Source organism: Otolemur garnettii, unplaced genomic scaffold (genome assembly GCF_000181295.1).
Source record: "Otolemur garnettii isolate 467f Iridium unplaced genomic scaffold, OtoGar3 scaffold00019, whole genome shotgun sequence".
Taxonomy (NCBI): domain Eukaryota; kingdom Metazoa; phylum Chordata; class Mammalia; order Primates; family Galagidae; genus Otolemur; species Otolemur garnettii.
Window position 1 is genome coordinate 4,895,225 of NW_003852414.1, and position 25,789 is coordinate 4,921,013.

The 25,789-nt window shown below is 38.3% G+C and overlaps 1 protein-coding gene across 6 annotated transcripts in view; it reads right to left on the minus strand.

Annotated features, from left to right (window-relative positions):
- Positions 1-583: 583 nt before the first annotated feature.
- Positions 584-25,789, minus strand: part of ZEB1 (zinc finger E-box binding homeobox 1) — a 192,548-nt gene continuing 167,342 nt past the window's right edge. For all 6 annotated transcript variants that reach the window (XM_003786728.2, XM_012803345.2, XM_003786726.2 and 3 more), the window contains 6 exons: positions 24,152-24,313; positions 17,435-17,637; positions 13,858-13,963; positions 7,165-8,975; positions 4,961-5,141; positions 584-3,117 (listed from right to left, as the gene is read on the minus strand). In XM_003786728.2, the coding sequence (XP_003786776.1) occupies positions 2,525-3,117; positions 4,961-5,141; positions 7,165-8,975; positions 13,858-13,963; positions 17,435-17,637; positions 24,152-24,313 (3,056 nt within the window). In that variant the 3' untranslated portion in view covers positions 584-2,524. The remainder of the gene's footprint in view (positions 3,118-4,960; positions 5,142-7,164; positions 8,976-13,857; positions 13,964-17,434; positions 17,638-24,151; positions 24,314-25,789) is intronic.

The following is a 25,789-nucleotide window of genomic DNA, read 5'->3' on the forward strand; positions in this document are numbered from 1 at the left end:
CACAACGCCCAGCTATTTTTTGTTGCAGTTTGGCCAGGGCTGGGTTTGAACCTGCCACCCTCAGTATATGGCGCTGGCCACAGGCGCCACCCCACATGTTTATTTTTATTCAACATAAAGACTAGTTGTGCCAAGCACTCTGCTAGGCGGCAAGGACGTGAGCATGACTAGGACAGACATGGTCCCTGTTCCTGGCGGGGAAGGGATGTAAGCAACAGCTTAAGAGCTCTGATGAGAAAGGCACAGGAGTCATGGGAGAGTCAGAGAGGCATCTAGCCAGCCTTTCCTGAAGTGTCCTGAGGGACAAGAAGGCATGGGATTGGAAGTAGGGCGCTAAGGGGGTTCAGGAAGAAGGAAAAGTGTCTGAGGAAGCCTATACTTGTCAATTCTAACCTGTCCAGAAACATTAGAAAGAATGTTTCTAGCTGTAAGAAAATCCATGATTTAGTGATAAGTGTCTGAAACATTTTGTGTCACACAAACTCGGCTCAGAAGGAACCACGTGCGGATGACAGTAAAAGACCTCTGTCACGGAGAGTTTTTCAGAGAAAATACTGATAATGATTCAAAGAATGACAGCAAATCAGGCTTGTTGATGCATTTTATTGTGAGATGGGGGAGTCTGGTAAAAAACTAGAAAATGACCATGGTGTAACAAGGAACTTAAAAATGAAGAATCAGATTTGTAACTTACATACATGAATACAGGAACAAATTGGCACAAAATGTTAAACATTGTTCCCAACACTGTTTATATAAGGTAATCCTAATTTGGCTTACTAAGGAAATGAGAGTTTTATGGTTAGGCTAATCTCTTAATAAAACTGCAGAGCATATCATGCTATTAGTCACACAGTGAATTTCAAAATTTAAGTTTTATATTAAAAACTGGGTAAAGGTAAAATGACTTGATTGTAGTTGTAAAACTAATACATTCCCATTTAAATTCTGTTCTACAGTCCAAGGCAAGTATAAATGTTAACATAACACTGTTAAATCAAATCTCAATGTAAGAGAACCAATTGCATCTCTACTTTAAATCTTATCAACTTTCCAAATTTTCATACTAAAATATATTATTGTATTAATACAAACTACAGTATTATACACTACACTGTGTAATAAATAAAGAAATATAAAAATAAGACACATAAATATAAAAGTTTTCTAAAACTAAAAGTACATATGTCAGTAAGAAGGGTATTAATACTGCCAGGTTTGAAGACATACAGTACAAAAATGTTGCACAGATCTATAAACTAAAAGAAATAAAATAATACTGATAGGTAAAAATCAGCTAATGTTGTTAATAAATTGGGTCCATAATAACTAACATTTGGAAACAGTTATGAGCCAAATAACGATGGCATGTCCATGTCTGAAATGCCAGTACATGGATAAAGCAGATTAGAAAATTTCCCTTTCGTTTCTGTAGAGAAACTCTGAAAGTCAATTAACGCAAAATGAATACTGAGGAATTAAAGGATGAAATGTCCCAGTGTTTCAGTTTCTCTGACAGAGTCAGTGGTTTTAAGTTTTATTTGGGAATTTGTACAATAAATCAACAAATGCTAGTTATTGTAGGCCACGCATTGGATGAAGGCGGGTTAGAGCCTTGAAAATACTGAGAAATGGCACTTACAGCACACAGGTCTTGCTTAAGGCCAGAGGAGATACAAAGCTTCATGTCATATCCTTCATATTTGTTACCACGTACTCAAACACAATCACAGACACTGATTTTGACGACTTCGCTGTCCTTACCAGTATTAACACTGTTAGTCCCTGCAATCAGAACTCAATGACAATCTTGTGAACTCCATTTTACACGACATGAGTAAGAAACTTCAGTTCTTCTACCGGCTGCTTTCTTAAGGCTAACAATACACTTTAAATGATAATATGCTCTACTATGACGTCTAAATATTAGAAATCACTACCTTCTAGCTTGGATTTATAAAAGGTAGTTAGCATGGTTTGGAACTCCATTAGACTTCTCTGTGAAGGGCATTTTGTAGTGCAGAAGTTCTCACATTTTAAAAAACATAATAAAATACTGAAGCGGATTTAGCATATGTTTACCAATAAAAAATTATAAAATTTCTCCCAATTGTACAGCTTAAGAATAAACCAACATAAGAATGATAATACTGATAAAAGAAGACAATGCCAGATGCTCATCTAATCAGTTTCCTTTAACCTGTTAATCTTTGTTCTCTGAGTCATTTAAGTTTTCTAATCTGCTTCTTGTTACAAACGTTTTCCTAACTTTGAAAACTGCATGAAAAATTACTAGGTCTGAAGTTCAGGCACACCTGGATATTTTTTTTTTTTGTATGGTTTTTTTTGTTTTTGTTGTTTTTTTTTTTTGTATTTTGTGTTTTTTTTTTTTTTTAGTTTTTACTTTACACAGTAGTGAACGGGAATCACAGCATACAGGTTACTGTGTTTCCATGAAAAGCATGGGTAATATAGAACAAACTTCATTACCAATTTAGAATTTATTTTCCTTCTAGAAAAACTATTAGGCTTCATTTGTTTTCTCTTCAGACACCTGCTCACTATCCTCGCTTACTTTTTGCTCCAGGCTGCTCGCCCGGCCGGCAGCTCCCTCGGCCTGCACGGGACCTTCAGTTTTTGTTCCTCCCTCCTCCTCCTCCGCCTCTTCTGCCTCCTCCTCCTCCATCTCCTCCTCCATCTCCTCCTCCTCTTCCTCATCCCCTTGTGGTTTTCCACATTCCTTTTCCTCCTGCAACTCTTCCATCTCCTTCTCCTCCTCCTCCTCTTCCTCCTTGTCACTGTCTTCGTCCTCTTCCCTTGTCGAACTCTCCCTCTCGTCCGAGTCCCCCTGCGAGGGCGAAGCCCTGGCGCCGCGCTCGCCGGGGACCCCGGGGCCCGCCTCCTCCTGCTCCGCGCCGTCGCGCTCCTCCGCTTCCCTCTTGCAATACGAGTAGCGGTGATTCATGTGCTGAGAGTAAGACCCGGAGTGTGAGAAGCGCTTTCCGCATTTGTCACATTGGTAGGGCTTTTCTCCAGAATGTAACCGCATGTGTTCGATCAAGTGGTGTTTGTGTTTAAAAGCCTTTTTACAGATTCCACACTCGTGGGGTCTTTTCCCTGCAAAATAAGAACACAGCTTTGAAATAAATGGTGGCATTATGCAAATTAAATCCTTATAAGGCTTTGGGGGCACTTTAGTTTGTGGAGAGGAAATAGTTGTTCCTTTCATAAAAACATAAAAATAAAAAAACTTCTAGGTCCAGAAATCTTTGTAACATAATTTGGTTTGTCCTTTATACCCCCAAATGTAGTATCCTATACTCTGCTTTGCAATTAAAAGGCCAAGGGAGGAGCTGTATGAGGTTGAAACGCCAACAATACAAGCATCAGGACACCCTTATGCAAAACTGAGCAAGTGAAGCTTCCGGAAGGTATTGGGCAGGAGGGGACTGGGGCTCCTCTCAACTTGGTTTTTTCATTATCACTCCCCAACCTAGAGCCCTGTTAGACATTTTCTTCTTAGTCACAACCTCTACCCCCAGTGAAATTTTCATGCTTCATATATACCTTTTACGGATGATAAAACTCAACATGTAATGTATATACTGAAGTCAATGAGAAACCACAAACCACTGTAATATCTCAGATTATTTTGACCCCTGAGAAACCAGTTTCGCCCCTGGAGGGTAGAGGAATGCTGCTGCCCAGACAGGGGAAGAACCGGCACCGTGATCATCTCAGGACTGACAATATCCAATTTCACTGCTATCACCCAGTTAGCACTAACAAATGCAGACACCATGTTTTTGATTTTTAGGACTAGTGTATTTTTCATATATAGTTTTCATTTTAGTATTTGCTAATACTTTAATGGGGCCCAAAGACAAAGGAGATTTTCTAATTTTTCTGAGATCCCCATGAAAACATCCAGAGGAATGAGTGACAAGGAGCTTATTTTGAGAGATCCAACTTGCCTATTGTAATATTAGCTTTAACTCTAAGAAGTGTCCAAGTGTCACTGCAGGTATCTTTCAATCTACAGATTGATGGAGGAAAAGTCTGTGTATCTTTTCTCACAAGAGTTGGAAATGAATTAAAATAGTTGATAGAAATATGAAAGGCAAGGATAGTACAGCTAAAACGGCTGGTGGTGGGGCAGGGAAGAAAGGGCAGGAGTTGTAAGAGCTCATGACAAACGGCTCAGGCCATTCCAGCAGCCCATGCTGGAGAGACACAGGGTGTGCTGGAGTCAGTCTTTACTGGCTGGACAGAATCTACTGCTAAATCTTTAGGAATCCTGCAAGTTGACTGACATCACCCAGCTTGAAATCAGCCACTGTGGGAGTATTCACGTCACAAAAACCTGCAAATACTTCAAATCAGTCTCCTCCACCCTTCTGAGAGCCAGTTGTTAGCAGAATGATGCTAAGATCCCTTTCAAATAGCCCACTAAGTGTGTATTTTGTGAAAGAATCACAGTACCCAAGACTTGAAAGGGACATAAGCACTATCCTTTGTAAACACAGAAAGTCTGCATGACATCTTCAAGTGACAAGGACAGAACCCTGTGACTTTCCAGGACAGCAGGCTACATGCTTCCAAAGCAGCTGTTTATTTCATGGAGACAGATCCTGTCTCCCTATCATTTTAGCCCACTGGGTGCTGTAGTTTACTGTTTTTTATTATACCAGCACATTTCATTTTAAATGAATATGGACAGAATAAATGCTGTGCCAGCCCGAAGGAATTAAGTCAGTAAAGGGATATTTAGGGCAAAAAACAAAAATAAAGGCACACACCTTAAGAACTAGGTAGAAGTGGGCAGATAAATGAATGTGGCAACATCAAAGAAGTAGAAAACAAAAAGAAAATTAATTCTAAGAACTTTAGTTTTTATTCTAGCATTTTTCAGTATATTGTATCACAGGCACTTTAAAAAAGGATAGTACGTTTGACGTACCTGTGTGTTCATATTTATGTCTCAATAATGAGCTACTCTTTTGAAATATCTTATCACACAAATCACAAGCATACATTCCATTTTCCGTCTTCCGCATTTTCTTTTTGGGTGGTGTAGAATCAGAGTCATTCTGATCCTCTACATTTGATACTCCTTCTGAGCTAGTGTCTTGCCTTTCATCCTAAAGGAATAAAAGAATAAAAAAATTAATTTAAAATCAAAAGGTAAGAGATATTAAAAAAACATGGGTTAAAGAATGACTTTGACTTATACTTTGAATGTATTGACCAAAGCAAGCATGCGGCGCTGCGCGTGGGCTGCAAGAGTGGGCGTAGATCGTAGGTGGGGCTGATATAGACAAGAGTGAGGCTGGAAAGGATATAGTCCAAACTTTAGAAAACCATACACGTCTAAACTGGTACTGACAGGAAAGACAGCAGAAAGAAAGAATCTAAAATGCACAGTAACAAAATTTACTTGGTTCCATGTAAATCAATACTATGAGAAATTTGCAGAAAGTTTTAGCTTGTGAATATGCTTCTTAATCACGCGATTACTAACTGCATCATTTACCTTCATTTTTTAATTCTGTGTTTCCTCAAGCAAAAATCAAGATGCTATTTTTTTAAATTGGTCTTTAAATTGTAACCCCCAGAACGTCAGTGTTCTTGGAACTAACTTCCATGGCCTACTTGAAAAGGGAGAGGTTTGCTCTGCTTTCGTAATGAGTTGGAAAAGCAATGCAGGAGGGTTTACATGTTTAAACGGGAATATCTGCTAGTCAAAATGAGTCTTTAGAACTCCAGTGGAATATAAAACATTCAGGCAGTGTCAAGGGGATAATTTTGGGCAGCAGGCTGTCTTGTAGGTAGAATAATCCTGTAGGGAACCTGTTGAAGAATTAAGTTTCTGAGATCTTTTTGCTTTTTCTGGATTATTGAATTCTGTCGCCTCTAAGCCCACAAATTTTGTAAAAGTTGAAGGCTTTTCCAGAACATTTCTTACGGCTTCATAAAGCAGGAGAGGTGTAGCCATTTGTCTGAGTCATCTGTGAGTTGACTCTGTTTTCATTGCTATTTGGGCTAGTCATGTGATTATGTGAAATGTTGAGGGTCACTCTTTTCCTATTCAAAGGCTGCAAAGTGTTCTGTACACTAAAAATTTAGATGACTTCACTGTTCATGTGAAAATTTTTCTCAAAAGTTATCGTAATTGGGGCGGCGCCTGTGGCTCAAAGGAGTAGGGCACTGGCCCCATATGCCAGATGTGGCAGGTTCAAACCCAGCCCCGGCCAAAAACTGCAAAAACAAAGGTTATCATAATTGTAGAAAACCCAATCAGGAGCAATATTTAAAGGAAAACAGAAGCAGCAAATATACATTTAAGCAAGGTATTGAAATTATTATTTTATGCAAATATTTGCATGAAAGATCAAATTTATCTCTAGCATTTATTTGATTCTTTCAGAAATTGATGGAAAAAAATGAGGGAAACATCAACATTAATGGCACAGAAAGAGCCTTGACAATAAGACATATGACAGCTCTATGTAAAACTACCATAGATTTTTGAACAAGACAAGTTCAAGTGTTCTTCCTGGACAGAATAAATATTGTTCTGGTTAACACTAATTATCGTGAAAGAGAAGACCCATATAGAGGCTCATAGCCATATTTCCTCATATATATTAATTATGACTAAATATTTTATCTGTAGCTTATACAATCAGTAAATTCACTATATACATTCACTGTATACTTAATTCTTATTTAATTAAAGCCTTTTATGAAAAGAGGTGTTAGTACATAAGAGTGATAGCCAAATCTGCCTGGAGTGAACTTATGAATGGGAAGGAATACATTTTTATTCATTAATGATCATAATCAAGGCAGAAACTATTACTAATTTTAGGAATTTAGCTATAGAAACAGAAATCCATTATTATTTTTTCTTTTCTCTTTTATTTCTAACTTCAGATAGATATTTAGCCGAGGCTAATAAATCATTTTTCAAAGTAGAACAACATTTCGAAGTTTAATAGGTTAACAGTATCTTGGATTAGCCAACAATAGAAGACATCATGCCATGACCATTGGTAACGACTTAGTTGGCTCTACAGTGACTGATTTTTATCAGAAAGAGTTAAATGAAATTAGTCAAACTAGCATTTTACTAGCCAGGTTCAGGATGGGGGGATTGCTTACCTGATTTCCATTTGGCTGGATCACTTTCAAGGGTGGTTCCTGGACTGCAGGGCTGACTGTAGTTGAGTATGTGTAAGCCACCTGGGGGATCAGAATGGTTTGCTTATTGGCAGCTATTGCTCGTAAGCATGGGACACTGCTCTGGTCAGCAATGGCCACAATTGTGGGCAGCTGGGCAGTGACTGTAGGTAGAGCAATGTTAATGGGGTTGGCACTTGGTGGGATTACATTTACAACTGGTTCTGAGTCTGTAACACCACTGTCCTTTTGTGGCTCCTTTTTTGCGCAAGACAAGTTCAAGGGTTCTTCCTGGACAGAATAAACACTGTTCTGGTAAACACTAGTGATAGTTGACCTTTCCAGCAATTCTCCCTGTTGCTTTGGTAGTGAAAGATCAAGAGGTTCTACTTGTGGCTCTTCTTGTGCACCCTCTGCTGTGTACAAGTAACCCTGTGCATTTCTGGATGAGGAAAGGTTTAGAGGTGATGGGGATGGTGTACTACTTCTGGAACCATTGCTGGTTGATCCCACTGGTAAAACGGGAGAGTTTGTCATCTTCGAAGGACTCTGGAGATTTCCGGTGCTGTCCTGGGGCTCATTTGCATTTGCAGACTGAGGCTGATTATCGTTCTTTGCGGGGATGTTTACTTTGCCTGGTTCAGGAGAAGATGGTTCCGAAGACTGCACTGAAATCTGTCCAGCTTGCATCTTTTCAAACCACTTTTTTACTACATCCAGTGGTAGGTTTACTGAATCAGCTATTTTTGAGAGCTCTTCTGCACTTGGTTGTGCGTTTAAAGCATAATATGCTTTTAAAAGAGACAAGAGGTTCTTTAAAGGTGGTTGACTGGGGGATAAATTGCCATCTGCAGTACCTGATGAGACAGAGGACTCGGGCTTCTCAGCTTCCGGTGCAGGGAGTGGAGAGGGTTGAGCAGGCTGCTTCAGGTCATAGTGCTTTAGTTCTGGAAGTGCGTTAAGGTCTCCTGGACAGTCATCACACAGAAGGCAAGTGCTATCATTCACTCCCCCTTCAAAGCTTTTGTCCTTCTCAGATTTAACAGTAAGATCTTCCGGTAGCTTTTCACTCTTGCAACTGTTTGTGGGGACGGGATTTTCTTTTTTTAAATTTTGAGGAACAACTTGAAGTTGGCTAGGCTGCTCAAGACTGTAGTTGATGATGATTTTGGTTGTTCCATCTTGATCAACCAAAGGAAGACTGATGGCTGAAATAACAGAATGGCCACCTTGTTGTATGGATGAAGCATTGATTGTTTCTTGTTCTTTGGATGCAAGATTGGCTTGATTATTCTCCAAAACTTGCCTTATTACATTACCGTCTACGGCCACTTTCAGTACATTCTGAATATCACTTAAGTTGATACTTATGGGAGACACCAAACCCACTGTTGGCAGAACAACAGCTTGCACCACACCCTGAGGAGAACTGGTTGCCTGCAATGGGCCACCACCACTAAATACCCCGTTTTGTAAAGGGGTTGAACAGTTGATTCCTGAAGCAACCACTATGGGTTTGAATTCATAATCCACAGGTTCAGTTTTAATTTGGTTTACAGAAAGTTGTTCTTGAAGGGGTTTATTCTCTATCTTCTGCCGTATCTGTGGCCGTGTGGGACTGCCTGGTGATGCTGAGAGAGATGGTGAGGAACACTGAGATGTCTTGAGTCCTGTTCTTGGTCGCCCATTCACAGGCATCAAGCTGATACATTTTTTACTGCTTATGTGTGAGCTATAGGAACCAGAATGGGAAAAACGTTTCTTGCAGTTTGGGCATTCATATGGCTTCTCTCCTAAACAAACAAACAAAAAAATTATATTCGCTGAATTATTAAATATAATTTTTTTGTATCCACACTTTCCTTAAAACAAGCAATAGAAATTTTAAAAAGGAGATCTCCCTACATGCTTGGAATACTATTTTATTTAGAATCATTATTGTAAGTTCGAAACCTACAAAAATGTTATAAACACTAGTAAAACCTTAGTCTGAACTACATATGCCAGCCAATCAGGGACTCTTCTCAGCACACATATAAAGTATTTCTGCCAACCTTTACAACTTCAAATAATTCTCAAAAACCAAAAAAAAATGATATTTACCCTTTCAAGTAATTTTTTTCTTATCTTGTTTCACTGAACTACATACATAGTTTAATATATTTCACTCTAGTTAACCATCTGTAGGAGAAATTAATATTAGAAGGAAGAAAAGGAAAATCTCCCAGAAGACTTAGTAAGTATGAATATCACCCCTTGAATGATAAAAATTCTTGTAGACATAAATTCTCTTGAAAAAGACTTTTCCTAACGTGAGGAAAACTTTAAATATAAAGTATTATTGTAAAGTATTGGCCTATGAAATGGGACCCCCGAGATGGAAGTCCTACTGAGTATGCAAAGCACCTTCTGGTCAGCAATGGCCATGACTGTGGGCAGCTGGGCAGTGACCAGTTTCAATTTTTGTACAGTAGATACCATAAGACATTAATTTTATATTAAAACAGATGGAGAAAAAATGCAACATTTGTATCATTTGTATGTTTGTATCTAACATTTGTGGCGTTAGAAAAACACCACCATGTCAAGAGGCTTCTTGCTTGAGGAGGTCTTGCTCAAGCTGCCTCCCTAGACTCTCCAGGGATACAAGGCATTTATTGTCCTTGGCCATCAGGAGTACTTTGGGAGAAAGTGGTGAAAAGTGTGAGGCCCATGGAATATATTTATACAAACCTAATTTGTCATTTTAGTTCCTATACAGTTACAGTTCATTAATTTGTAATTTCCGTGTTACAGATGGTAAGAGTCAGTAAGGTGGACCCTCCGGGTCTTGCTTGCCATTTGTCCCTTGCATCTACCACAGGGTAGGTCACACAGATGCTCCTGAGGCCTCTTTCGGATGAATGAAAGGCCCACTGCTGAATTATGAAGTGTGATGCTGATTTGTCTGCTCAGTATCAAAATAAATCTCCCCTCTTCCTTTTTAAGAATTAAAATGAAGCCTTCCAGTACAGCCTCCTTTTCAATAAAGAGCTCATCTCACATCACCCTGGACATCAGCTGGTCTCTCAACTCCTCTAGTAAATAGGAGGTTATAACCTAGAGGACAGCCCTGTTCAAGAGGGTCATATCTGGTTCAGATAAAGACCAAGGATTTGGGATCAAATCCGGCTCTGTCACATGCTATTTTCTGAACCTTTCCAAGTCTCAGAGTTCTGGTGTATAAATGCAGAAACATTCTTAGTGGATTGTTAGAGAGGTTATATGAGATTACATAGTAAAACCCTTAGTATGCTTATCAAGTGTTAGTGATTCTTTTATAAAACAGTTCTACTGAGAGAGAGGCTGAGTCAGCTTGCTAAACTGCCTATTTCCCTGGCCTAGTCTCCCCTTCTAATGCCACAGGGACAAGTGCAACTTTTCTGCCATAAGCCAGCCTTTCACATTGATAAAAAGCTGCCATATGGATCCCTAAACTTCCCTTATGCCGGTTTAATCTACCCAGGTCCTTCAAACACTCCTCATAGGATGTGATTTTCAGAACCGTACCTACTTGTTAACCTACCTCTGATATTCTCCAGCTTATCAATATCTTTCCAATGAAATGTCTGGAATAGGATTTCAATACTGAGAATGCATCAGGTCAACGTTTCCAATAGAGGTAAAACAAGAGAAATATTCTAGTATAACTCTAGTTTAACATTTTTAATTACTTGATAACATTTTTAGGTTAACTACATGCTAATTTTCCTGTTAGAGACCTAGGAAAATAAACATCTATAATACAGACTAATTAATCTTTATGAGTAGGGAGACAGAGGAGAATAATAGGTAAGGCAATGAGTTTGGAGTCAGTGACCACATCATACCCCAGTTTGCTACATACTAGCTAAGTGATCTTGGACCAGTTAACTAAGTACTCTGAAATTCAACTGTTTCATCAGTAAAAGGGAGGAAATAACAGAATCTACCCTATAGGAGTATATGAATTAATACATACAAATAATTAACATGTAGCTGAACACAGTATTATAAATGCTAGTTATCATTATTATTGTTGGGAATTACCTTACTATTTTATCATTGCCAGAAAGTCTACCAAGTAATTCTAAAAAACCCAAAGTCACTCACTATGTTTGTTAGAAAACTCTTGGTTTCTAACTTTATAGCTGTATGGTTTATAGCTTAAGCATATTAACTAGTTTATCTACTGAGTTTAGATGTGCAACTAGTTTAGGCTGGTGTTTACATCAGGCAGTTTCACTACTAACAGCTGGATATACAGTAAATACTGAGATTTTTTTTTTTTTAATGGCTGAGGTGGGTGTTTGACTGCATCTTATGTAATAAACATTTTCTAGGCTATTATTACTAAGGCCATGAAACAAACTCAAAATTATTTTTTGGAGAGGACGGTAGCTCACGGGCAGGTGCTCTTTTGTCTCAAATCTGAGTTGAGGTAAGGTAGCCTTCTCATCATAGCTCAGTGCCTACATTCAGAGTTTAAGTAATTATTAACACACATCATTATACACAGGGTTCATTATTAAAATTTTATAGTATCAGGACATGGCAACAATGTAGGTAATTGTAGGAAGTATCATTCTGGACCTGACCCTCAATATCTTTTAAAAACTCATCTAAAAAAAATTGAAGAGGTTTCCTGAAGGAAATATAATTCATCCATTATTAGATATTCTAAACAGTGCTTTTTAAACTACCTGTGATGAAGGACCAGTTTGTTTTTTTGGTTTCTTTTGTTTTAGATTTCCAATCTGCTGTGGACCAATAAAACATCACAGCAATGTCTTGGTATAATAGTTCATAAATACTCTCAATTTTTGTATTTATCTCTTCAGTAATGAGTAACGAATGGTTTGCAGACTGGCACCAGTCTTGAGATGACACTTTGGGTAAGGCATGCTTGAAAACCTCCCCTTAGAATAAGCTAGACCACCAGAGAGCTGTCTACTTGGCCTAAAAGCAAGAGGGCACCTTGGAGAAATACTTTTTATAATTTGTACTCTGTTGAAGTATCACTGGCTTCTATTGATTTTTTTAAAAAAACTATTAAATTTTTTGCTGTATGATTTTATAGATATTTCTGAGGATAATGTTATCAATACATTGCATTTTGTTCTTTCCTCTTTACAATGCTCTAAGGAACATTTCCTGGGGACTCAGTATCAGGCATAGTTGTCCTTTTCTAGCAAATGATTCTTTTTACTCACAGACACTCTGAGTCTTGGTTATTGATTGCTGTTTTATTTTTGCATCCTAAGTCTTAGAGCCTAATTTGTGGTCCATTTCTAACAGGATATAAAGGACTTTATATCCAAATTTTTTAAATACATTTACTTCATGTTGGTCTTTCTTAATTTTTCTCATATAATTTTATTTATTTATTTATTTATTTTTTGTAGAGAGCGGGTCTCACTTTATCGCCCTCGGTAGAGTACTGTGGTGTCACACAGCTCACAGCAACCTCCAGCTGTTAGGCCCAGGCAATTCTCTTGCCTCAGCCTCCTGAGGTTGGTGATTTCTGTTTTATTCTGGAACTGCATTTCTAAAAGTGTTGTTTGCTCATTGAGGTTAACCCTTAAATAAGCCGAAGTTACCACTTGAAAATGCTCAAAACCAAGATTCTTACCAAAACATTCATTTATTTTCACACATCGATTAATGTTTCTCAAAAGTAGAAGTTGTCAGCTTGCCACAGAAACCAATTTTTAGCTCCTATACTATTGAACAGTTTTCATCAATAATATATTTTTAATAGCCTGTCTTCTTAGCAGAGATGATTTGAAGGTAATAAGAGTTATACCTAATTCAAGAGAGTTCTTCAAATGTTGAAATTGGAGTAGAAGAAGGAAAATAAAATAAACCTTAGAGTAATATTTATTTTGTCCTTTTGTTACACTGCATGAAGGAGAATCTATCATATCTATAAATGATACAAAGTTGGGAAGCATAGATCATAACACAGTACTAGTCTAGAAATAAGATGTTGAAATTTAAATGCAGAATCCTGCATTAAAAACAAGTCTCAATCAAGTTGTAAATGTGAATGGTCCAGAGCTCAGTATGAGCTGACAGTGTGCTGCCACTCACTGCTTCAAAAGCTAATGCAAATTTAGGCCAGATCATGGAACACAAAACTCCTCTGCACTGCTCGTTCCTTGTGTACTTGTTTCTGTCTTGTTTTCAAAATTATTTAATATGAGGTTTGTATGCCTTTACTAGAGCAGTAATTTTAATTTAAAATTATATAAAGGTAGCACATGTGGCTCAGTGAGTAGGGTACTGGCCTCATATACTGAGGGTAGCGGGTTCAAACCTGGCCAAAAAATAGCTGGGCATTGTGATGGGCACCTATATCCCAGCTACCTGGGAGGCTGAGGCAGAGAATCACCTAAGCCCAGGAGTTGCAGGTTGCTGTGAGCTGTGTGATGCCATGGCACTCTACCGAGGGCGATAAAGTGAGACTCTGTCTCTACAAAAAAAGAAATCTACTAAGATATCAATTATTTACTGAAAGCTTCTCCATATTAGTTTTTATCCTAAAAGAAAAGTGAGGAGTTCCTGATCATGTATGTGGATCTCATGCTATGAGGAATTTATTTAGTACCACACATGCTATGACATTCAGGGTGTAGAAAGCAAATTGATATTTACCACTGTGAATTCTTAAGTGCTCTTTAAGGTGATGTTTGTATTTGAAAGCTTTTCCACATTCAGTGCACTTGAATTTACGATTACCCCCAGACTGCGTCACATGTCTCTGTAAGAAAAAAATTGGTATTTTATTTACAAAGCAAAAGAACTTCACTGAAGAATATCTACTATGCTAGAAGTAATGTTTCAGGCGATTTCAGTGATTGTGTTATTTCTTAAGGCCTTCCATTTGTAGCAGTTACAAAAATCTAACTAAATCTTGAATTTACTACTCAAAAGGATGGTGATGCTGGGAAAAAGAATTGTGATACAGAGAAAAATTTCCACATTCTCATTGAAAGTTTCAGAGTCACACTTTATTATAAACAATACAGCACAGTTACTCAACAGAAGAGCAAAGTCTCTGAATAGAAGGGAAAGGCAGGTTTTTCTAGTACTTACTTTATCTTGCCTCTTGTAAATGTTTAATATTTCCAAAACATACTCTAAATCTGATGATTTAAAAAAATACTTTCTTTTTTTCAGCCAAATGTGGACTTTTCTAGTATCTGTCTGGTTTAACAAATTCCCATTTTTATATATCTCAAATGTAGTCTTCACACTTAGATTAATCTTACAGAAACACTGAACTGTACCAACTCCTCTCCTACTCATGAAACTCTGAAGGATTCCCCTTCACTCCTGCATAAAGATTCTGAGTCTATGACTCCAAGATGACTGCCCTTGAGTTGCTGGGTGATTCTCCACCAGTTCTCCACGAGACGTCCACACCTCAGTAATTTAGCAAGTCACCGCTTGCTGCACATGCTGCTCCCCTCTCTCTCCTTGCTCTGGTTTACGCTATTTCTTACTCCTTGGCTATATTTCCCTTTAATTCTGACTGTTAAGATTCTATCTTTTTTAAAGGCTTGAAACCTGCTTCATGCTCACCCTATCTGGAATTTCCCTTCTGCTGTCTTTTACATAGGAAGGAAAGAGAATAAGTACTTTTTCTGTGCTGGGCCCTACTTCATCCAAATCTGTGCTTAGAGTACCAAACATATGGCATTTATATACCTATTTATATCTCTAAACCTCTGCCCTCAACTCCAGACATTATAGCCAACTGCTTTTCTGATATTGTCAGTGGCATCTGAAACTTAGCATGATACGAAACTTAATTTCCCACTGCAAACTGACTCTTTCCCTAGTGTTTCCTGTGCATCTTTATTCATTCTTTATTGCACAGGCCTCAAAACGTGGAGTTGCCCTTGATTCATCTTGTTCTCTTATACCCTTGCCCAATCCATCAGCAACCCATCTGAATACACTCTGAATCCAGTGTTCCTCACTCTGTCTGCCACCAGAACGTCTAGCCTGGATTAGAGCTATAGGCTCTAAATGGTCTTCCCACATTTATTCTTGTCTTTTTCATCTATTCTCTACCCAAAAGTCAATGTTCTCTTAAAAAAGCCCCAATAACCTCACAGGCTTCCCCATCTGACTTGGCCTATGCGGGCCCTCTCTTGTGTGGCTACCAGGAAATCACTGGCCTCACCTCTCTCCCCTCTACTCACACTGGCCTCCTCGCTGTTCCTAGGGCACACCTGGCAGGTTTGGCCTTGAGGCTTTCTCGTGTTTCACTCCATTCCCTCTGAATGGAATGCCCTTCCCCGACCTTCCAGGACTGGGTCCTTCATTTTATTTAGGTCTCAGTTCAGATGTCCCATTCCCAGAAAAGGTCTCCCTACCCTGTAAAAACTAGGAGCTTTCATCACTGCTGTATTTTTCTTGCTCCTGCCTGTTTATTATCTCATTGGTGTTTCCTATCACCCTCTAATACATGCTCCCTAGAGTCAGGGACTTTGTCTTTTTCACTATTGTGCCTTTTAACACCTAGAACGGAACCTAACACAGAATATAATAGAAACCCAAATATTTGTTGAATAAATAAATTAGTAAGACATGGAAATGCTTATCTTGTAGTTGCAGTATGATTTTCAAAGGCCAGCAAGATAGACAATCTGCCCTTTAGTTTACTGCCTCACAACATTGCTTCCCAGACCTCCCAGTTCTATTTCCTCACATTATTGGTCTCCACATTCATCACAGCTCCTTCCTGACCTCAGTCTGACCCACCTACACATAAAACCCATTATGTTTGTACCTGGCACAAACATTGTCACAAGACTGGCTTTCATACTCATCAGAGATTCTGTTTGTTTTCATAATGGCACCGTTTGCTTTCATCACCTGTTCCGTCAAGGGCTCCACCATAGACTGTATGGTTACTAATGCGTCTGCTTCCTAAATGTCATAGGAGTAGGTCGCTTGCTAAGCCTTCCCTACACTGCGGTCCTATCAGGGCTCTGAGACAGACGAACCACAGTTCTGTCCCTGGTGAGATTCCTCAGTAGGGTGCTAGGTAAGCAGCGGGTGTTTGTCCTCTGTGCCAATTCCTTCCTGCTCATGGTGCTCCCTCCAATTTTGAGTGCTCCTTCATGGACTTCACCATTACCTTGTGAAATCTTGGTTCTGTTCTCAATGATTGCCATTCCCCCCATTATCTTGTTGTTTCATGAGTATTGTTGCCAAAGTCCTAAGCCAACAGGTTGACCCCCTGTTCAATAATTCTTTTTCTGTTATTCTTTTTTTCTTTTTTTGTTTGAGTTAGCCATTGTCTTGGCAAATGTTCTAACTTGTTCTTTCTGGGAAATGAGGCTTCTGTTAGAGACATATGCAGAACAAAGTTCTCACACACTTGGGCGTGTAGATATTCGTAATTCTTTGGTATAAGAAACTGAACTACCCCAGCCTTGACATAAACCCTCACAGACCCTGTGTAGTTGAATATTTATTTGATTTTTAAAGTTAGTGTTAAGTAAAAGTTAATTTAGTTGTGGATACTTATCAGGAGCTTTTAAAAGGACAACTGGCAAAAACTTTTTTGGCTTCAATCCTTAGTGCTAACAGTTTAAATGTAACTTACCATTACAGTTCAACAGTTTAAATGTAACTTCCAGAAACTGGGGGACAGTGATGTAGAAGTAGAATAAACCATATGAAAACTGAGACTTTAAAATAAAAAATATAAATCATTAGATTCTTAGAGGAGGCAAATCCCCTTAGTATAGGAAAAAACCCATAGTAGCTTATGCTGAGATTAAATAAAGTAGTCATTAGTCCAAAAAAAATTAAACTTCACTGGTTGACTTTACTCTCAATTTGGTTAGTGCCATGTGGTTTATGTAACTAATATTTATTTTTCTTACACTGAACATTTTAGTGGAATGCAATTTGAAATCTTCTAAAGTTGGAGAATTATTTGTTTTGGTATAAGCAAAATATTTCTATCAAGATGCAAAGATCTTACCTGAAAAAAAAAACATGCTGAGTTACCTCTAAATAATGTTTATACTTTCTTTTAAACTCAGAAATGACCAAATACTTCAGATAAATAATCACTCTCACTTTTATAAGGCTATAGATAAGGTACTGTCCTTTTAATTTTTAAATACATTAAAACCCTAGCCTTCCACTGAGGGCTGAGTCCTCAAAATTTAGAAAGCTAGTAAATCTCTCACAGTCATTCACTTACTTGATCTCTTCCTGATTTATGTGATGTCATGTGACGTTCAAGTTGGGTTCTGTATGCAAAGGTGTAGCTGCACAGGGAGCAACTAAAGTTATCTTCGTTCTTTTCATGGCGATACTTAATGTGTTCCTTCAGAGAGGTAAAGCGTTTATAGCCTCTGTCACAATAGGGACAGGTGAGTAATTGGGAAAATGCATCTGGTGTTCCTGTAAAACAAATCATACATTATAAACTTAAGCTTTTAGAAAACAGTACCAAAGTTTCACCGAGTCTCTACACTATGTTCCAGATACTATGCTATATGTTCCACTTTATATTTTGATCTTCAAAACAATACAATGATATCATTTCTACTTTATAAATGAAAAAATGTGGCTGGGTGTGGTGGCTCATGCCTTTAATCTCAGCACTTTGGGAAGCCAAGGCAGGAGGATAGCTTGAGGCTAGGCATTTGAAACCAACCCAGGCAACAAGGCAAAATCCCAACTCTATAAAAAATTAAAAAAGAAAATTGACTGGGCATGGTGTCATGGGCCAAAGTCCCAGTTGCCTGGAGGGCAGGAGGATCACTTGACCCCAGAGCTTGAGGCTGCAGTGAACTATGGTCCCACCATTGTATTCCAGCCCGAGTAACAGAAGGAGAGCTAGTCAAAAAAAAGAAAGAAAGAAAGAAAGAAAGAAAATGTGAGGCCCAGAAAGGTTAAATAAAGTCACAGATTCAGAAAAATGAAGTCAGGATTAAAACATAGACTATGTAACCTTCAAGTCACTCTCTTCTCCACTAAACCATAATTCTTCCCTTCTGTTGCACGGTTAACTAGACAAAGAAAAATGAAAGTAAAATCAAAATGTAGATTAAATTTGTAAATGTGTACATATTAAAGTAGAATTGTACTCTACAAAGGAATCTTTCTATTGGTAACGTCTGTATCATTGTTTATGATGTTTTACTGTTGAATCTTCTGATTTTGAATGATACGATAAAGTAATTTTCACGAAATAGTAAGTAATATATAGTCAGGCTATGCTTCCAAGACTCCCTTACAGGTGGGTATGGCCACATGATGGAGTTCAGACTAAGATGGAGGTATATGGGGTCAGGGGAGAAAGTGTGATGGGGGCCAGAGACCCCCAATGTGTAATCCTTCTTGTTCTTTCCCCGAAAGATAAATAATTGACAAATCTGCTGTATAATTGTATATGCATGGCTATAGATAACTTTCAGAAAACAAAGGCAAGATGGATAAATTAGAGTTTACTGAATGAACTATGTTTTTACACAGATCTGTCTGAGCCTGACAATCCTAAAATGTAACACTTTGCCAATTACTATTGTTTAACTAAGAGGGGATTTTTGTATTTGACTTATTTCTCTAAAGAAATAAGTTCCTAAGTGATATCCTATTGTAAATATCATCTCTACTTGCATTTTGAATTCCTTATAGAAAAATAGATATCCAAAGATAATTTCATAAAATTCTCCAAATGCTTTATAAACATATATAACAACTTCATTGAAATTGAAGTCCATATAAATTAAATGACTGCCTTAACCACTAGTCTGCAGATAATAGACTGAGCACTTGAACTCTAAATAGCTATTCAATTACATTGAGGGAGGGGCTTTAAAAAGGTTGGCTAGAGGCATCTGGTACTCACCTCCTCCATAATAGAGCCAAAACAATGAGTAGATAATTACACTTTGAATAGATCATCTAAGAGAGAATACTGGAATTCAAAGGAGATTGACAGGCACCCCATGAAGCAAAGAGGAGGGACCCAAGCACCCTGCTGTATCAGGATCAGCTAGAAACCTGCAGAGGCTTCCCAATTCAGGGAAAGAGTAAATGAGAGACCCCAGCGGTCCACATTCCCACTGCAGACTTCTGAAATATTTGCTATGAAGAAACCCTCTTGGGCCCTGAGACTAACATAGGGAGCAAACTGCTCCAAAGAGGGAGTTCACCCCCAATCCCTGAGCAGCTACAGCACGGGGCCATTGTGAGAGACCAGCCTAACAGTCCAGTAGTCCCTAAATCTTCACATTCCTGGAGCCCTACTGACAGCCCCTGCCCATGGACCACCGCTGCTGTTGGTTACTGAGCTATTGGTAGTGCTTGCAACTCAGTGAAGTTGAGTGCATTTTCATGTGCCCCAGGGAGAGATTCCTCCACATGCACATGCTACTACCACTGAAGCTAAAAAGCAGAAGCCACTGCCAGCAACCCCACTGCCCCGAGCTGTGGAGCTGCCATGCATTTACAAGGGCCCTGAAGACAGGTCACTCTGCCCATAGCCACCACTTCAGGCTGAAGCATGTTCCCAGCTACTTGCCTATACCTGCTGCCACTAAAAGCAGTCCTGTCTTCTATGGTAGCAGGGCCACAGTGCAACTGCTGCAGCCCCGACCTGAGCATTTTGCTGGAGGTCTGCGGATCACCATAGTCCTGTCTACCACAGCCAATGTCTGTACACACAAGCAGGAAATTTAAGGATAGGTCTGTTTGGCCCAGCTCTGCACCCTATTCCCAGCATGAGGAGACCATTCCAGGGCCTGAGGATTACCCATCCTAACCAACAGTGTTGGCACCTAACCACTCCTCAGCCCTGAGGTTGGGCCCACCTGGTACAATCACAGGTGGTACCCACCTGCACAAGCCACTAGGAAGCCTGGGAACTGGCCTGCCCAGCCTGTTCCGCCTGGTATAGCCACCACCAACACCAGTTCTCCAACACAGCTGGAGGACCAGAAGTTGTTTCACCATTAATACTGCTGTTGCCCAACCCACACCTGAGAATGTCCAGGGGCCTGAGAATGTGCCCACCCAGCTGGCACATTGCTGCCACTACTGTCACCTGAGAAAGCTGTCGGGAGGCCCAAGAATTTGCCCATTTGGTCCCATTAACACTGGGTGCCAGCATATACTACCCTGGGGTCCAAAGACAGGCTTGCCACTGCCACCACTGGGGTCCAAGAACAGGCCACTAGTATCTTCACTCCCAGAAAAACTTCACCATGGCCTCCACTAACACGGTACCATAAGCCACCAAAGAAATTACAGATACCATTGACATGGTTTAGAGACAAAGAAATAATATAAAAGCTACACTACAGCATGTACCCCAAGCAAAGCCAAAGTGCCCTATTCAACCAATACCACAAATACATCTTTAGGGAAAATCCTTCCCATGAAAGCAAATCCAAAAAATTAGAAGAAGTGACCAGATATTCAGATATCAAAGTAAGGATGGGGGAAACAAGAAAAGGAAATATGACACCTTCAAAGGAACACAATAATTCTCTAGAAACAAATTCTTATCAAAAATAAATTTATAAAATCCTGGAAAAAGAGTACAAAATAAGATTTAAAAAGCTAAGTGAGATACCAACACACAGACAGATACAATGAAATTAGTAAAACAATTCAGAATATGAATGACAAATTTACCAATGGAATACATATCATAAAAGAGAGCCAAACCGAAATTTTGGAACTGAAGAGTTTATCAAATAAAATACAAAATATATTTGAAAGCTTCAATAATAGACTAGATCAAACAGAAGAAAGAATTTCAGAACTTTAGGACAGGTCTTTTGAAATAACTTAGACAAAAATAAAGAAAATAGAATAAAAACTCATTAACAAATCGTACTGACATATGGGAAACCACAAAGCAACCAAACATTTGAATTTCCATTGACTTAGGAGGCAAAGAGAAAATGAGAGAGACTGAGAATCTGTTTAATAAAATAATATCTATAAAAATATCCCTAAATTTAGCAAGAGATTTATAGATCTAGATAAAGGAATCTCAGGGATCCCCAAATAAATGCAATTTGAAAAGGTCTTCTCTAGGACACAATATGCTAAACTGTCAAAGAAGAATGAATTCTAAAAACAACAAGATAAAAATGTCTAGTCGTTTATAAGCAAAACTCAATCAGACTAACAGTGAATTTCTTAGGAGAAATCCACAGGCCAGGAGAGAACGGGATAACATATACAAAGGCCTGAAGGAAAAATCTGCCTGCCAAGGATACTATACCTGACAAAGTTATCCTTCTTAAGTGAAGGTGAAATAAAGTCTTTCTTAGACAAGCAAAAGCTGAGGTAATTCATTAAGACTGGGCCTATAAGAAATGCTTATGAGTGTCCTACACCTGGTAGTAAAGGGCCAATATCTACCATCAAAAAAATGCACCAAAGTAGAAAATCCATTGACAGCAAACACAAATAAGGTAGACAGAAAGGACTCAAATGTTGCCACTAAAGAAAACCACCAAAGCATAACAATAAACAATCAGAGAGAACAAAAGAAAGATACACAATACAGCCATAAATCAATTAATAAAATGGTAGTATAATGCTCACATATCAATAAAAACCTTGAATGTAAACAGATTAAACTTTTCACTTAAAAAAATAGGCTGAATGGAGTTTTAAAAAATGATCTATCTATATGCTGCATACAAGTAAATCCCCTCACCTATAAAGACAAAAGTGAAAGTGTAGAAAAAAATGTTGCATGCAAATGGAAACCAAATGTGAGCAGAAGTAGCTATACTTATATTAGATAAAACAGACTTCAAGTAAAATAGACAAAGTCACTGTATAATGATGAAGGGATCAATTAAACAAGAGCATATAACAATTCTAAGCATATATGCAACCCAAAATGCAGTACCCAGGTATATAAAAAAGTATTAATAGATCTAAAGTGAGAGATACAACCTAACACAATTACAGTTGGGGATATTTAAACTCTTTTGTCAGTATCAGATAATTAAGACAGAAAATTAAATAATCACTGGATTTAACCTGTCCTTTAGAACAAATGGCTCTAAAAGACATTTATAGAACATTTCTTTCAACAGCTGCAGAATATATGTTCTTATCTGCACAGAGAACACTCACCAGGACTGCCCGTATGTTAGGACACAAAAGAAGTCTCAATAAACAGAAAAAAATCAAAATAATATCAAGTGACTTCTTAGACCACAATAAAATCAGAAGTGAATAATAAGAGGAACTTTGGAAACTATACAAATATGTACAAATTAACCAACATGCTCCTGAATGACCACTGGATCAAGGAAAAGGTAGAAATTAAAAATTTATTGACACAAATGAAAACTGAATCACAACATACCAAAACATATGTGATACAGAAAAAGCACTGCTAAGAGGAAGTTTATAAAAGGGAAGCAACAAATACCTACATCAAAAAAAAAATTAGTAGAAAGATTTTAACAAAACAATCTAATGATGTACTTTAAGCAACTAGGAAAGAAAGAACAAATCAAACTCAAAATTAGTAGGTAGAAGGAAAGAAGTAATACAGATCAGACCAGAGCCAAATGACACAAAGATTTAAAAAACAATACAAAGGAACAACAAAATGAAAAGTTTTTGGAAAGATAAATATAATCAATAAACCACTGACTAACCAAGAAGAGAGAGAAGACCCAAATAAACAAAATCAGAAGCAACAAAGGAGACATTACAACCAATACTACAGAAATACAAGAAATCATCAGAGACTATTATGAGCAACTATATGCGAACAAACCAACAAGCTGGAAAACTTAGAGGAAATGGAGAAATTCTGGGACACATACCACCTACCAAGATTGGATCAAGAAAGAAGGAAAACCTCAACACATTAATAACAAGTAATGAGACTGAATCAGTAATAAAAAGTGTCCCAGCAAAGAAAATCCCAGGACCAGAGGACTTCACTGCTAAATTTTACCCAACTTTTAAAGAAGAACTAACAAAAATTCTCCTTCAACTATTTCAAAAAATTGAAAAGAATTTAATGTCATCCTTCTCTATTTCTTCCCAAAACTTCGAAGTTGATTATTTGAACACTAAACTAAATATTTCCACTCAATTAAAAATTGCGGAAAAATAAAATCAGAGTTAAGATGTTAACATCTTCCTAAAAGTCACTATGTTGCCCTCAGTAGAGTGCTGTGGCATCACTGCTCACAGCAACCTCAAACTCTTGGGCTTAAGCGATTCTCTTGCTTCAGGCTGCTAAGTAGCTGGGACTACTGGTGCCTGCCACAAGGCCGGGCTACCTAAATATGTTTTAAGTGACTTCCTAGTTTTGGTACAGATTGTTCGTCAAATTTCTTATAGGAGCATTTGCATGCTATTTTCATGTGTTTATAGTGTGTGAGTATGTGGTGGGCAGAAGGAGCCTATTTCTTTTGAGAAGAGTCTGAACTCATTTTTACTGCATTTTCCCTATTCTATACGTTGACTGTTTGTATCAGAGAGGACTTCAGCAGATCCAGAAAAACCATTATCTCCCCTAGGTTAGCATATTTTGACCCAGACAACAATGTTTTTGTTGGCTAAAAGAATAGTGGAAAAGAATCAAAGGGCAGTAAGGGTCATCCTAGTTCTCATTGCTACTGCCTGCTGCCATGTGAACAAATGGACACTGACGTCCTGGCACTGTTCTAGGTAGTTCATGTGTGGTGGCATTACCACTATGCACATGACAGCCAATAATTTATTCTTGTTATTGCAATGATGTCCTATTTTATTAATCCATTTTATTAATAGATTACCCTCTATAAGCACCTGCAACAAATTTTGGTCCTCAAAAAATGTTCCCTATAGAATAGATTCCCATAATAGAGAAAAAAATAATGGAAGTAATAATCCTTTAAAGAGAGAAGGAAAACAACAGTTAAGGTCTACTTACCATTTTCGTCGTGACCACTGGCTTCTGGCGTGCCTTGCCTCTGGTCCTCTTCTGGTGCCTCAGGATAAATGACAGCAGTGTCTTGTTGCTGCAGGAACTCTTCAACATTTGGATCATGGTTTTGCTCATTTTCTGCGTCTGAGTCGCATTCATCATCTTTTACTAAAAGAAATTTTTACTTTATGAAAGAAAAGCAATTTCACCAAAGGTTTTATACGGCTTCTCTAAATAAGAAATTATCTTGGGAGAACACAAAATTATTCTGGAATTTTTTATGACATATTAACTGAAAACTAAAAAATGAATTCCACTAGTTTTTTTAATGTTCTGGTAAAAAGTCTTTTTGCTTTATTAATTTAAAATCCTATGAATGTCTGAAATTCTTACAATATCTCTTTCAAGTTTTAGAATCATACTTTTATTAATAAAGAAAACAGAAAATAATATAGTTGAATGAATTATATCTCAATTAATGATGAAGTAAGGAAAAAAGAAAACTTTACTTCTCCAAGGCCACCCTCCTAAAAAATCTATCATAATGTTTATTTAAAGTTGCAGAGTAGTCCCCCCTTATCCACTGTTTCACATTCCATGATTTCAGTTACCTATGGTCGACTATGGTCTAAAATCAAGTGAAGATAGCACAATAAGATATTCTGACACAGAAAGAGATTATATATACATAATTTTTATTACAGTATACCATTATAATTATTTTATTTCATTGTTACCGCTGTTAATCTCTTATTGTACCTAATTAACAAACTAAACTTTTTCATAGGTATGAACGTATATGAATGTATAGAAAAAAATATCACACAGTAAAAACTCTGCAGTTGACCACCTCCTTAAGTTGACCTGCTTTTCACAGACTGGACATGTACTACATGTATGTATCAGTATAGTAGGCCTAGTTCCTTATGTTGACCAGTTTGCTTCTGTCATGTGAGTGGTCAACTTACAGAGGTTCTCTCTCTCTCTCTCTCTCTATGGCTTAGTATTCTCTGCAGTTTCTGGAGTCCACTCTGTGGGGGATTTGGAACATGTCCCCCACAGATAACAGGGAACTCCTGTACTTTTAGTCTGACTCATCCTCATATAAACAGTTTCAGTTAGTTCAGTTATATGATTTCTTAGAAAATGGCTTAAATAATGATTTATAGTTAAAAAGATTACTAACTGCATTTCTACCTCAATAAATGTGTAACTATGGGATTAAGAGAGAGCCAATCTTTGGCTTTAAGAGATTTAAGAGATGACACAGTGTTTTTATTCTCTGAAGCAGCCCAAGTGCTGTCCAGTCTCTATAGCACACTGCTGCACTACGGTCTCCCAGTCTCCTGCACTGGCCTGAAACAGCCCGAGCAGTGTCAGTCTCCACAGCACACTGCTGCACCACGGTCTCCCAGTCTCCTGCACTGGCCTAAAGCAGCCCGAGCGGTGTCAGTCTCCACAGTACACTGCTGCACCATGGTCTCCCTGTCTCCTGCACTGGCCTGAAGCAGCCAGAGCGGTGTCAGTCTCCACAGCACACTGTTGCACCATGGTCTCCCTGTCTCCTGCACTGGCCTGAAGCAGCCAGAGCGGTGTCAGTCTCTACAGCACACTGCTGCACCATGGTCTCCCTGTCTCCTGCAC